This window comes from Egretta garzetta, unplaced genomic scaffold (assembly GCF_000687185.1).
Source record: "Egretta garzetta isolate BGI_Z169 unplaced genomic scaffold, ASM68718v1 scaffold322, whole genome shotgun sequence".
NCBI classification, from domain to species: domain Eukaryota; kingdom Metazoa; phylum Chordata; class Aves; order Pelecaniformes; family Ardeidae; genus Egretta; species Egretta garzetta.
Genome location: NW_009259044.1, coordinates 147,547 through 161,195, shown reverse-complemented (window position 1 = coordinate 161,195; position 13,649 = coordinate 147,547). Strand labels below are relative to the sequence as shown.

General features: G+C 38.4%; 1 protein-coding gene across 1 annotated transcript in view; it reads left to right on the top strand.

The window, feature by feature from the left end:
- CLPX (caseinolytic mitochondrial matrix peptidase chaperone subunit X) overlaps positions 1-12,952 on the top strand; it is a gene marked incomplete at its 5' end in the record, with an annotated part of 21,775 nt that extends 8,823 nt beyond the window's left edge. The window contains 11 exons of the mRNA XM_035890627.1: positions 1,425-1,579; positions 2,685-2,844; positions 4,060-4,101; positions 5,270-5,446; positions 6,287-6,451; positions 6,948-7,036; positions 7,593-7,757; positions 9,290-9,589; positions 10,092-10,184; positions 10,421-10,527; positions 11,654-12,952. Coding sequence (XP_035746520.1) covers positions 1,425-1,579; positions 2,685-2,844; positions 4,060-4,101; positions 5,270-5,446; positions 6,287-6,451; positions 6,948-7,036; positions 7,593-7,757; positions 9,290-9,589; positions 10,092-10,184; positions 10,421-10,527; positions 11,654-11,744 — 1,544 coding nt within the window. The remainder of the gene's footprint in view (positions 1-1,424; positions 1,580-2,684; positions 2,845-4,059; positions 4,102-5,269; positions 5,447-6,286; positions 6,452-6,947; positions 7,037-7,592; positions 7,758-9,289; positions 9,590-10,091; positions 10,185-10,420; positions 10,528-11,653) is intronic.
- Between the last annotated feature and the right edge of the window lie 697 nt (positions 12,953-13,649).

Genomic DNA, 13,649 nt, shown 5'->3' with positions numbered 1-13,649 from the left:
AATATTGTTGCTAAGTAATAGTTATGGAAGAGGGGTGGGTGCCTGCAAGTGGTTCTCCGATGCATTCCCATCAGGCAGATAACAGCAATTTGGAGTGATGCCAGGAGAACTTGCCAGCTGTTATAAACGTTTTCTTTGGAGTAGAGTTAATAAAGCTGTGATGGTCACAGTGTTATGTGCTACATTATTAAAATAATCTGCTGGTCTTATTTGCACAGTCATTAGGTGTCTTTAATATTAAAAAAAAAAAAATCCCACTCCTCTTCTGCTGATGCCAGCTCTATGGGAGGCAACAACAAGTTATAAATAAGCAGCTTGTTTACTGCTAGAGGTTGTTATTAAAATCAGCTGGTACTAGTGTTCAAGCCATTTTCTAAAAACTTTTTATGATTTCAGAAGTTTTGACATTGAAGTTTTTCATGGGGTTGTTTTGCTACATTTACTTTGCTTTTAATTTAATACATTTACTAATATATTTACTTTAAATCAGTCCGATTGCACGATTTACATTTAATGGCATGGCAATATGGTCAGAAAAGATCTGGCTTGAATTACAAATTTATTCTTCTGTGCTGTCTATTTTCGATTATTTCAACTTCGCTTTTCCAAAGGGGAAAAAATATTGCAAGTTTTAGTTTTCAGGCTTTTGAAACCAGTCTTTGCAGATAACATTTCTTGAGACATGGTTCACAAAGCAAAGTAGGATGGTTTGGCTGTTGGATTTTGAAATAAATCCATTCTACTCTTGACAGTAAAAATAAATAAGCAAAAGATCTTGCGAAACATCGAAGTCCCGATCATCTGTTGCATCCCACAGCTGCCTCTTGTTGGGATGAGCCCTTCATGTGACCCCGCTATGCTCTGTGTCCTGGGCGTAGGTGATTCAAGCATGCTCCATAGCGTTCCACAGCCAGTGGGATGCAGAGACTGGGGGCTGCCATGGCTGTCCTTTCCTGAACCTGCTGCACGCTATCTTTGATATTGTGGATTGCTTCCATGCACTTGAGTAGCCTGTCCCTAACCACAATTTTTTTTTTTTTTTTTTTGCCTGCTAGTTTGAGAGTTAGGAACAATTCCTGCATAGTTAGAAGTCCTCGTTAATTTTGTATCGCTCTGAGATGCAAAGTTTCCTCTTCTGAGTGTAATGCTACCAAATAAGTACGAAATGGATTTTTGCTTTTTAATCCCTTGCTTGGTTGCTGCCCTGCATTGTGACTTTTTGGGCAAACTGCATTCCCTCTGTGTCAAATTTCATAGTCCCATAACTGCTTTTAAAACTTCTAAGGTGAACGAAGGGGAAGTGTTGTGTAAACACAGAGGTGGCTGTGCTGTCTTACAGGTGCTTGTCCTCTGTATGACAAACTCGGGCAGTTGAATGCTATCTAAGCAGTTCCTCTTGCTGTTTTCTTTTACTTTTTCTGCAGCTTCCACCCGTTTTGTGAAGTGTGAAAAGTGTCACCATTTTTTTGTTGTACTGTCGGAGGCAGACACAAAAAAGAGCATCATTAAAGAGCCTGAATCAGCAGCAGAAGCTGTAAAATTGGCATTCCAGCAGAAGCCACCGCCTCCACCGAAAAAGGTATGGTTCTTAATTTCAAGTTTCTTTGTATTACAGCATGGTGTGATGCTTTACATACCTGATGCAGGCTAAGAAGTAATGGTCTACTGTGACAGAGCAACAAATGGGAAAGACGAGTAGCTGAAGATTAAACCTTTGAGAGCTATGTGACCCAGCAGTGCACTCATAAAGAGAACAAATAGATTCAATAAAAGTAGTTGGGTTTGTTTTCCTCTGGCGTTGCCTTGTGACTGAAGTCTGGTACCATCATTTTCTCTTTTCTCCCAAGTAACAAGCGATAGGACAAGAGGAAATTGCCTCAAGTTGCGCCAGGGGAGGTTTAGATTAGATATTAGGAAAAAATCCTTCACTGAAAGGGTTACCAGACACTGGAGCAGGCTGCCCAGGGAAGTGGTCAAGTCCCCATCCCTGGAGGTATTTAAAAGACGGGTAGACGAGGTGCTTAGAGACACAGTTTAGTAGTGGACAGGTATGGTTGGACTCAATGATCGTAAAGGTCTTTTCCAACCAAACGATTCTATGATCCTTGTGAACCTGTGATCCTCAACCCTCAACTGTAGTATCTTTTATTTCCTGTTGTGGCCTCATATTCTGCACCCAAATGTTAGCAGCTTCTTTCTGTAGTTGCCAAACATTTTATTTGGCCTGTTTCTGCGTGAGAACCATGGCTGATTAGATTTTGGCCATGACCCATTCTAAGTTACTTGGGTTTCCTTTCCTGACTTGTGGGGGAGCTTATTGTGTTTCTCAGTTCCTGGTGGACAGTATTGATTTCTGAAGCTGCATGTGGCTCCTGGATAGACTTTTTGTAAGACGTTAAATATTCTTGAAATTTCAGTTACTCTTACAGATTTGGGTGAAAATAACAATGGGTTTAAATATTAGTAGGGGAGGATTGGCAGACGCAATGTGATTGTGTAAGCACCACATTTTTAAGTGAACTTACCAACAGGAATATGTTTTGTATCTTAGATGCTGGCTTTCTCTTTCTCAGTTCTGTAATGGTTGGTTTAGACCAAAGTCCATCTTTGGCACAACATACTTTTTTTTTTTTTTTTTCTGCAAGGTGATTTAGAAGTGTTACTAAGATTGAATTATCTTTCAGATTTATAACTACCTCGACAAATACGTTGTTGGTCAGTGTTTTGCCAAGAAGGTGCTTTCAGTTGCTGTGTACAATCATTACAAGAGAATCTACAATAATATCCCAGCTAACCTGAGACAGCAAGCAGAAGTTGAAAAGCAGACTTCTTTAACACCAAGAGGTTTGTATGATGTTCGGTATTTTTCTGGTCAAATAGAACTTACCGTTTCAGGGCCCTAAATTAAGAAACCTGAGAGAGGTTTTGCCTTGACACTAGATGTTCTGTAATTGAAATGATCTAAAAGAATTTCTACTAAACTTAATTTTCACTGTATCTGAACTTCTGTGATTTATTTAAATAGTAATCCAGAAGGTTTATGATGCCATGGGTATTGCCTACCATATTGCACGGTTAGCATTTTTTACTGACGCATGTTATTAGGTATTTTCCTTTAACTTTATAAAGTGAGCTTCCTAAACTTTTCCTTCTAATCTCATTTACTGCTTAACAGTAAATCTGCTGCTTAATCTGCAAGGAACAATGCAGATCTCGGAGACAATATTTTGCATAGGTAATTTGATGAATAGTTAACTTTCTAACCTCGCTTGCTGCTGTTGGCAGCATCTGTTGGTCACCATAGTATTGTTCCATATCTAGCAGGTGTAGATGGAGTTACTCTTGGCAGTACTTTTGCTACTGAGTAAGTGTGTAGCTATGTTGATCTAATTTATTTTTAGAAGTAGGATTAAGTTACTGTCTCTGATTCAAAGTGTACCTTGATTTTTTTTTTTTTTTTAAAGGTGTTTTGCCCTGTCTTGCAATAAATAGTATGCTAAGGAAACTGATATCTACTTTGTTTTTTAATTCATGTAAAGAAGTATTTTAACTGAGGGGGAAACAGTAGCGCTGTTCTGGTAATGGTAGGAGAGCAGTTGTGTACCTGGCACAGGGAAGTTCTGACCCTCCACAGGAAGATAAAATGGTGCATGCCCAGAGGGACTGGCTGTGAAGGTTTATAATGGATAGTACTTTGAAATATGTGAAGTCTCACACTGTAACACTCAGATATAAATGTGAGAGTTTAAGGAAGACTTTTCAAAAACAAAATTATATTCAAGCAGTTTTTTCCCCTTCTATAAGTGGTTTTAAAATGAAAATCAGAGGTAATAGATTGTTACTGTTTTAAGTAGTAGAAAGCTTGCTGTCGTTTTAGAAGCGTGCAAGTTGGGTTTTGGGTTAAATTTGACAGCAGTAAAAACTAATTGATGTGGGGATTTCTTGTTAGAAATACATTCATACACAGTGATGAGATGTATTCAGAAGAGGGCAAGAGGTGGAGAATTTATAAGCTTTTATAAACTTATTTTTTATTACTGTTTTCATCCTCTCTCTTAGAATTAGAAATCAGAAGACGGGAGGATGAGTACAGATTTACAAGTAAGTGAACTCTCTCCTCATGTCCTCCTCTGCAATATCTACTCTTTTGATGTTAATGCAGAATAGTCTTTAGTGACCCCTACTTTGAAATGCTGGGCAAAATCCTGTTTGCTTTTCTTCTGCAAGTAAATTTAATTGATGGCGTTGAGTGTGGTTTTTAATGGAGGTGACTAGGATCTGACTCTTTATCTAGTTCTAGGTGGAAAGCAAGTAAAATGTAAAAATACCTTTTATGAAGTTGGTTAAATAATTATCTGTCTTTAGAATTATTCTCAGTAGAACAAGTGAAACTGAATTTTTTTTTTTTTTTAAACTTAGATCTGAGGTGTGATTATGCTAGTAATGCCATACCGAATAGAATGTGAGGCAGATAAAGGAAGTTATGCAACTGTTTTCTGCAGGGTATTTGTACTCTTAAAAGGCACTGTCACCTTGAACCTCAAAATGCCCTTTTTTTTTTTGTTTTATTTTGTTCAGGTCATGTCAGTTATGTTTATTTTCAGTCCACTGGAACTCTCACTGGCTATTGAACTTCTTCCTTCATCTAGTGTAGATCAATTTGTAATCCCAGTTACACCGCTTCAAACCAGTTTTCTTAATATTCAAAATTTTACCCTGCAAGCCAATTAAAACTAGTGCTCTGAAAAAAAATCAGGCTCAATCTCCATATCCATGTGTAGAGACTTCAACAACTGAACTAAGGCAAGGCTTTAGGTCTTGAGAGTTGACCCATGCATTGCTTTTGTAATTGTTATAATATGCCAGTTCTTGTACTTTCTCATCATAGAGATCAACTGTTCGGGTTTATTTCTTCTCATGTGTTTAAAAAAAAAAAAAGTTACAGTTAAAATTAGTTGGTTTGTAGGACTGAATATTTCTCTAGCACTATTTTTTTAATGAAGAGGGATATTTTTAGATAATCCACTGTACCACTGGAAATTCTTTTCATATATGCGAATATGGGCTTGTGCAAAAATATGACTGGAACTGATGTTTTTGTAATAATCGCGTCATATTTCTGTTGCAGTCCTGTCTCAGCTTCTGTACAAATAGGTAGAATTATAGGTTTGCAGAACAAAACAGAAGAACCAAGCTTTTATTGCTTATTTATTTAAGGTAATGGCAGACTTTGTCAGTGCTCAAACAGTGCTGCTATTGTTCTCTTCAGAACTACTGCAGATTGCTGGAATCAGTCCACACGGTAATGCTTTGGGAGCATCGATGCAGCAACAAATGAACCAGCAGATACCTCAGGAAAAACGGGGAGGAGAAGTACTAGATTCACCCAATGATGACATAAAACTTGAAAAAAGTAATATTTTGCTGCTTGGACCAACTGGATCAGGTATACAGCTGTGTGTTTTTATAGGTGTCAGATTTTTCTTAGAATTGATTGTTAATGAGTAATTTTTCTCTTTTGTAACTATTCCGATTTGGGGTATAAAAAGCTAACCTGTGAATTCCAAACTGGGATTTTGTGCTTTCAAGCCATGGTAACAAGCTGAGCTAAATCACCTTGAAAAGGAAGGAGGTCCACTCGTGTGGGTTTGGGTTTGGGTTTTTTTAATGCCTATGTTTACTGATTGACAAAAAGATGCAACTTTCACTAAGCTGAAATAAAACATTTCTCTGCTTTAGCTGGCAAGTTGAGATGCTGTGGTTAGTGCTGTTTCACCTCTGGGACAGATCAGTTACAGGGGGGTTAAAAGAGAAATTGCATTTGTGGTTTCATAAGAAGTGGGAGTGTTTGTGCTGAAGCGATAGCATTTTGCAGACTATTTGGGAGAACATTCACTAAATATTTTAATTTTGCCTCTCCCCATCTTCAGAGGAGGAGCAGTTGGACTTTGCACTGCACCCTGAGTGTCTGCAAAGGGCTACAGGTTTATTTAATCTTTAATCTATGCAAGTACGTGTATTTTGGTTTATATATTGTGTGACATTTGTGATACTGTATGCATTTCAAGCTGCCTCAAATGTGTAGCATTAGTCTAATTCAGAAATACAGTTTGCCGAGCATAAAACCCAGTATGTATGAAAACTGGTTCCCTTGGAAAATGTAAGAATATATGAACATGCTGACATCATTCAAAATGTCTGATGACAGTACTGGTGATCCTATGGTAAATATTTGTGTGCTCTAGAGAAATGTATGTCAGATATAACATAGTTTTTATTTTATCAGGTAAAACCTTGCTGGCTCAGACTCTAGCTAAATGCCTAGATGTACCTTTTGCTATCTGTGATTGTACCACCTTGACTCAAGCTGGCTATGTTGGGGAAGACATTGAATCTGTTATTGCAAAACTCCTGCAAGATGCCAATTACAATGTAGAAAAAGCTCAGCAAGGTAAACTTTTACAGTATGTTTCCTGAAGTTCATTCCTTGACTGTGTTAATCTTACCCAAGTTATTCTAAACTTTGAGACTACTAGTATTATCGTAATTTGTATTCCTGTTTCATGTACCTGAGTTAACACATTATATCAGAAATAATAAACCTGAAAAGAGTTCTAAACATATCTTGCAGTTATTGTTCTTGTCCATAGTTGGGCAAGATTGCATATGTTTTTACAATCTACTGTATGGCAGTAGAACAGATTGCAGCTATCTTAAATTATGTTATTCCCTATGTATAAATTCTTGCTTCTCTTAAAAGAGTTCTAAACATATCTTGCAGTTTTTGTTCTTGTCCATAGTTGGACAAGATTGCATATGTTTTTACAATCTACTGTATGGCAGTAGAACAGATTGCAGCTATCTTAAATTATGTTATTCCCTATGTATAAATTCTTGCTTCTCTTAAAAATTGGAGTCTTCCTTAAATCCTCTTTCTCTAACTTCAGGAATTGTTTTTCTGGATGAAGTGGATAAGATTGGCAGCGTTCCTGGCATTCATCAGTTACGGGATGTTGGAGGAGAAGGTGTTCAACAAGTAAGTACTTCTGTGGAGTGATTGCACTTCGTAAGCGACCAGCCCATCAGCCTATGTATCATCCTATCATACGTCAAATTGCACAGGAGTTTATGGAGTCATAGTTCTTCGGTTCCTTAATTATTAACCTTTGAAACCCTCATCTTTCCTCTTTCTTCATTCCAAAAAAAATCTCAAAAGCAACTCTGGAACACTTCATGGAAATGTTTTAATTGAAAAACATCTTTGCAGCGTTCTGATAGCAAGTTGCATAATGTAGACAAGAATAGATAACACTTTCCATTTTTGACAAAACTCTTTACTAAGTGCAGCTCATAATGTGCATGGGATGCAGCTAATAATGTGCATGGGAGTCACACTGAAGAAAGATTTTTGTCTATGCTTGAGTTGGGATTGTTTGTCTTGTGTGGAAAACTGATTTCTTACTGTTACTATAAAGGTATAAGGGATTAAAAAATGTAAGTACCTCTGTGAAAGTGAGCACAGTATGGTGTGCCTTCTTAAATGATGCTACACAGTGGAATTTTATATTGTTTATTTCTTCTCTCCTTCTTAGGGCTTGTTAAAATTACTAGAAGGCACAATAGTAAACGTTCCAGAAAAGAATTCTCGTAAACTACGTGGAGAAACGGTGCAGGTTGACACAACGAACATCCTCTTTGTAGCTTCTGGTGCTTTTAATGGTCTTGACAGAATTATCAGCAGGAGGAAAAATGAAAAAGTGAGTGCATGAGACTGTATTTGAACTGAAAAATTATCATCTTAATTACTGTTCACAGTACTGACTGCTAAAGGTCTTGCTATATTTGTAAACCCACTGTTGTTTGTAGAGCAGTGGTTTTCCATCTGTTATCTGCAACCTGAGGTCAAGTCTAAGAAAGATAGCACAGAACAAGCCTATTGTTAGTAGGCTGAAGTAGCTTGCAGTTGTCTCTGCTTCCACAGAGAAACTTTTTAGCATATGCAAAAAGGAAAAAAAATAGCAGGGGGAGAAGGTTGAAAGCTGTTGGTAGAGGACTTGCTGTCCCTACTTAAGTGGTTGTTGTGGTTTAACCCCAGCCGGCAACTAAGCACCACACAGCCCCTTGCTCACCCCTCCCCACCCCCAGGGGGGTGGGGGTGAGAATTGGAAGGGTAAAAGTGAGAAAGAAAACTCATGGGTTGAGATAGAGATAATTTAATAGGGAAAGCAAAAGCCACGCACACAAGCAAAGCAAAACAAGGAATTCATTCCCTGCTTCCCATCATCAGGCAGGTGCTCAGCCATCTCCAGGACAGCAGGGCTCCATCATGTGACACACACACCCACCCCTTCCTCCTTCTTCCCCCAGCTTTATCTGCTGAGCATGATGTCAGATGATGTGGGGATATCCCTGGGGTCAGCTGTCCTGGCTGTGCCCCCTCCCAGCTTCTTGTGTCTCCCCAGCCTCTCACTGGTTGGGTGAGGAGCAGAAAAGGCCTCGGCTCTGTGTAAGTGCTGCTCAGCAATAGTGAAAACCTCTCTGCATCACCAACACTGCTTTCAGCACAAATGCAAACCATAGCCCTATACTAGCTACTCTGAAGAAAATTAACTTTCTACATTATTGTCATGTCCTGTATTTCTTAAAAACAGAATCTGTGAAATAGCGCTAGCAATTACAATAGGATTTCTTTCAGTTGGAGTATACCAAGTACGAAACTGAGAAAGCCTTTGGATATTGGTAGAAAAAAGCTTGTACCGTTGATACTCAGATAGTTTGAGCAAATGGTGCTAAAAGCTATCATCTTTTTAAAATACCTAGTCATGCAGTTCATTAATTTGTATATTAACGCCTGGAGACAGAGTTCTTCCAGCTGCAGCTTCCTGACAAAATGTGCACCCTGTTTCAAACAACAGAGGAGTGAGTGAAATCCAAATTACTGTTTATAATAATTGTTGTAGCTTTTCATGTAAGCATACTTGTATGCATGTGCTTGACTTCTGAAGAGCCCTTTTTAGTGTCACTGGTACTTGTAAACTTACCAGGACATGTTACTGACCTTTTTTACTTTGAGAAAAACTTGCTCTTAGGCTGATGTATTGATACTTTACTGAGGCAATTAAATGTTCTAAGAAACTGATTGTGTGCAAGGGGTCTGATTTTACTATAAGTAGTTTCTTGAGCTTGAATTACTATGTAGTGACATAATAAGTCACTCCAGATTTTTGAATGCACATGGAATGTGATTTAGTTACACAAATAAAACTTAGTTATTATATTTGTTTTGCAGTATCTAGGATTTGGGACACCGTCTAATATGGGAAAAGGAAGAAGGGCTGCGGCAGCAGCTGATCTTGCTAATATAAGTGGAGAGTCTGATCCACATGAAGATATTGAAGAAAAGGATCGCTTGCTGCGTCATGTGGAAGCCAGGGATCTCATTGAGTTTGGCATGATTCCTGAGTTTGTGGGACGTTTGCCCGTTGTGGTTCCTCTGCACAGCCTAGATGAGAAAACTCTTGTACGGATTCTTACTGAGCCACGAAATGCTGTGGTTCCTCAATACCAAGCACTTTTCAGCATGGATAAGGTTTGAACTTCTATTTGATGACTTTTTAATACTCTTGTTTATAAATACAGTGTTAAAGCAATCTAAAATACCAATTGAAGTAATTTCTTCCCGCCATGTGTACATCTCCCCACTCTGAAAAAAAATTAAGCTACCTCGTTTAGATTGGATAACTGTCCTTGCGGGGCCAAGCAGTCTGGAAGTAGTTGAGCTGCTGTTCATCTTTACACTCAAATGAACATCCATGAGCTTGCCTAATAGCCATCAAGAGCCGCTTTGTGTACTGTAGAGGTACTTAAGAGTAGTTGTAGGTAAAGGGACATAGTCAGTACTGGTAATATCAGTCAAAACCAAAGTGTAGCTGAAGCTTTACCTATGTAGCTTAAGTGTTAAGTGTTCTGGTCTGTAACAAGTAAATGGCTGCAGTTTGTTATTTTCAGTAATTCTTGCACTGTCACACTCAACACACTGTTGAGTTACAAATTAAATAATGAACTAAACTTACCATTTTTCCTCTATGTAGTGTGAATTAAATGTAACTGAAGATGCATTGAAGGCTATAGCCAGACTGGCCCTGGACAGAAAAACTGGTGCAAGAGGTCTTCGATCTATAATGGTGAGTACATTGAGTCTCGCACTGAGTAAACAGAGCTACCTACGTTTGTGTGTACGGACCTAATCGTGACAAATTTCAGTTAAAGCCTCACTTAGTTCTGGGTCTTGTATGGATACAATAAAGCTCTTTCGAAAACTGTGGGTATTCAGAGTTCTTTCAAGAAAACTCTCTAGTTCTGTAAAAATGTAGAAGAGGGCATTCAGAAATATTTTTTCCCCCTTTTTTTTTTCTTGTAGGAGAAGCTGTTGCTGGAGCCCATGTTTGAAGTGCCCAATTCTGACATTGTATGCGTGGAAGTTGACAAGGATGTTGTAGAAGGCAAAAAAGAGCCAGGATACATTAGGTAAAACCATATCGGAAGTGTTGGAACAGATGAGTAGTACAGCTAGACAGGTATCTTGATGTTTGCTGTAGGAACAAGCGTATAAACACAAAACCATGCACACAACCTAAAAAGGATTTGATTCTCTGTATACTGTACACAGCTGAACTAGTGCCTTTTCTGTCCTAGAGACCTTGGGTTTGTATTGCCTTAGTTTTTAAATAGAAATTTAAAAATAAACTTATATATGAAGTTACTTTAAGCCTTTTTTTGTGTGTGTGTATACCTGTAGAAATAGAAGTAAATTATAGGCATCATAAGTTAACAGTAAAAATCAGAAGTTTAATTGTGACTGTACTGAAATTTCTGATACAGAACTTTTTTCTTCCTCCTTCTACTTTCTACCACCAAGGTGTTTGGGGTTTTTTTTATGCAAGCTCCAGGCTGCTGCAGTTTTCTTCTCCCTTGCTCTTGCAGCAGTGGAGAGCCACAAACACACAGCTGTTGATTGCTGAACTCGTGTTAAAATAACCAATTTAATGTTGTAAAGATTGTATTACGGTAATGATGTGGGGGAACTCTGAAAGCACTTGGACAAATCTGGATTTAAAAAAAAATAAAAATCTTAATTTTAGTGAACAAGGATGGGGTTGGGAGGGGGTGGGTCAGGTTAAAAACACAGGTCTGAAAGTTAGGAACTGTGGCTTGGTTTCCACCTCTGGCAGCTTTTTTGAGTGCACACTTGATGTTCATCTGTGTCTGTGCCTGAAGCTTGGCTCAGCACACCTAGTGTCTCACAGGGAATGATTGGAGTGGGAAGTATTACTCTGACAGCGACGGTTGCTTTAAGTGACTTCGTAGAGCACCGGCACCCATGTTTGCTGAAAATTTAATTTACTAATTAAATCAAACTACTGAAAATCAAAAGGCTATTGAATCTGATCTCGTGATGAGACTGCATACTGGTAGTAGTGTCAATCTGCACAGCCCCATTGTCAGATCAGAAAGTTGTTTAGCAGATGGATGCTGGTCAGAACGTTTGTTGCTGGGGAATTTGCAGGTGGCATGTTTACCAGAAGCTACGGAAACTATGTCTCCGTTCTTTTCCTCGATTTCTAAAGTATCTGATCAGTTGTTTTAATTATAGGGCTCCCACTAAAGATTCATCTGAAGAAGAGTATGACTCTGGCGTTGAGGAAGAAGGCTGGCCTCGACAAGCAGATGCTGCAAACCATTAAATACTGTCAGAATGCCTGCCCACCTAAAGCGTGCTTGGTTATTTCCTTACGATTGCCTCTGGCTTCAGTCTGATACTAAAGGCGTTGGATCTCTCTCGGATACTCTACGTGATGAGGAACTTTATTAGATAAATCAGATCGTGTATTTTATTGCAACATCACATTGATTTATTCGATGGACATTGTGTGGACTTGGAGGGCATAATGTTCACATATGAATTGTATATTACACTCGTTCAATTAAAATGTATAGCAAATACAGCAGCACCTGGATTGCTCTTTCTAGACATTAAAACAGCAATGCAGGTGCTGCGGGTACTTAGGTTTTACAATAATGTTACTCTACAAATGGGAAATCAAGATTAATAATTAGTAGAGGGTGGATAAACTCTTAGCTCCTCGTACGACTCACAGGCGGTTGCGTTCAGGTCAGTGTTAGATTTCTGCTGGTGTTTGAAACCCAGTGGGTGCTGGAGTGACTTGTTACATTGGTGGGGGAGGAAGCCCTTGCAACAGGATTTTTGGACAAACTGGGACATGCTTTAGGACACTGCTGGGAGATTTTGCTCAAATGTGACACTAGTTTACTGTAATTTGAATGCCGTGTCAGATGATGCCCTTTCCTTCACCTCACCTTTTAGGAGTAAGCTTCAGTCACCTTTGAATACTGTGAAAGAAGGTGAAGTCAGTAATTTGCTAATTTTTCCAGAAAGGTAAACAAGATTTCTAGGAAGCAGTAAGCTGTCTGAATTTGGACGAGAAGTCAACGTAAATTTTTAAATATTAACGTTCTAATATAGTACATTTTGTTTAACGTATTGGAACTATCATGCATCAATTTTTTGGTGCCAGGTATTTGCCCAACCTATCTTATAATGTTAAGAGATGAAAGAAGTAACTGTATAATATTTTTGATGTAATCAGTAGCGATTGTTCACATGACACCGTGCTTTTTAAGTTATACGCTCAAACGCTAGTATTGCACCTTGTGGTTCTGTCTTTGGTTTTTAGGCTGACAGCAAAGCAATCCTCCCTCTTCTGTTCCGCTCCAAGATTAATTCAGTCCTTTAGGAAAGCCTTTGTAAAAACACTAAAGGATCTGTATGTTTTTTCGATTTGTTTCAGGAATTAAAATCGTTGCTTACAACTTTGTTTTGTCCTTCAGTGATACGTGGACACTTCAGTTTTACTGACCCCTTTTTCTAAAATTTCAATTTCAAGCTATTTAAATAAAACTTTCATCATTCTTTTCAGTCTAGTGGATGTTTTAAGGCAGGAAAGGATACTGCAGATGCGTTGACCCTGTTTTTGTTAATTTTTGTCGTGTAAACTTTATGTAATACTCATATTCTTACCTAGAAGCAGCGTGACATGCACTCGTAGCCAGATGCAACACATACTTCCCTGAGTATTTCAGGGGTTTTTTCAGGTGAAATGACCCATTAATGGTTCAGAAGCAGCTGCCTTCGGCGCTGAGGGTATTTCTAGGAGAAGTTTAGGCCCCTCAAAAGGGGAATCCGTGGTGAACTATGTGTAACTGCATCCTCGCTTTCCTTTTTGTAGAGTGAAAAGCCTATAACCGCTTTAACTTCTGCATCCTTTACTTCAAATCCTTTTTTTAAATGGATTGAAAAAAGAAAAAACCCCAACATTTTAGGTGAAACTGTTCAACAACTTGGTTTTGAAAGTTGTTTGGAATTATGTAACCAAGAACTGTTTTTAAGGAAACAAAATGCTGTGTAACTACAGTTTGTACTTCACCTCTGGCGTTTGAATAAAACAAAGCGAATATTCAAGCAGCGGAGAGTTGTCATCCCTGACGTCACCCCCGGAAGTTTTAAGTTTTACGGAGGTTTTTTGGTTTTGTTTGGTGGTGTTTTTTTTTTTTTTTTAAGTAGAGCTCTA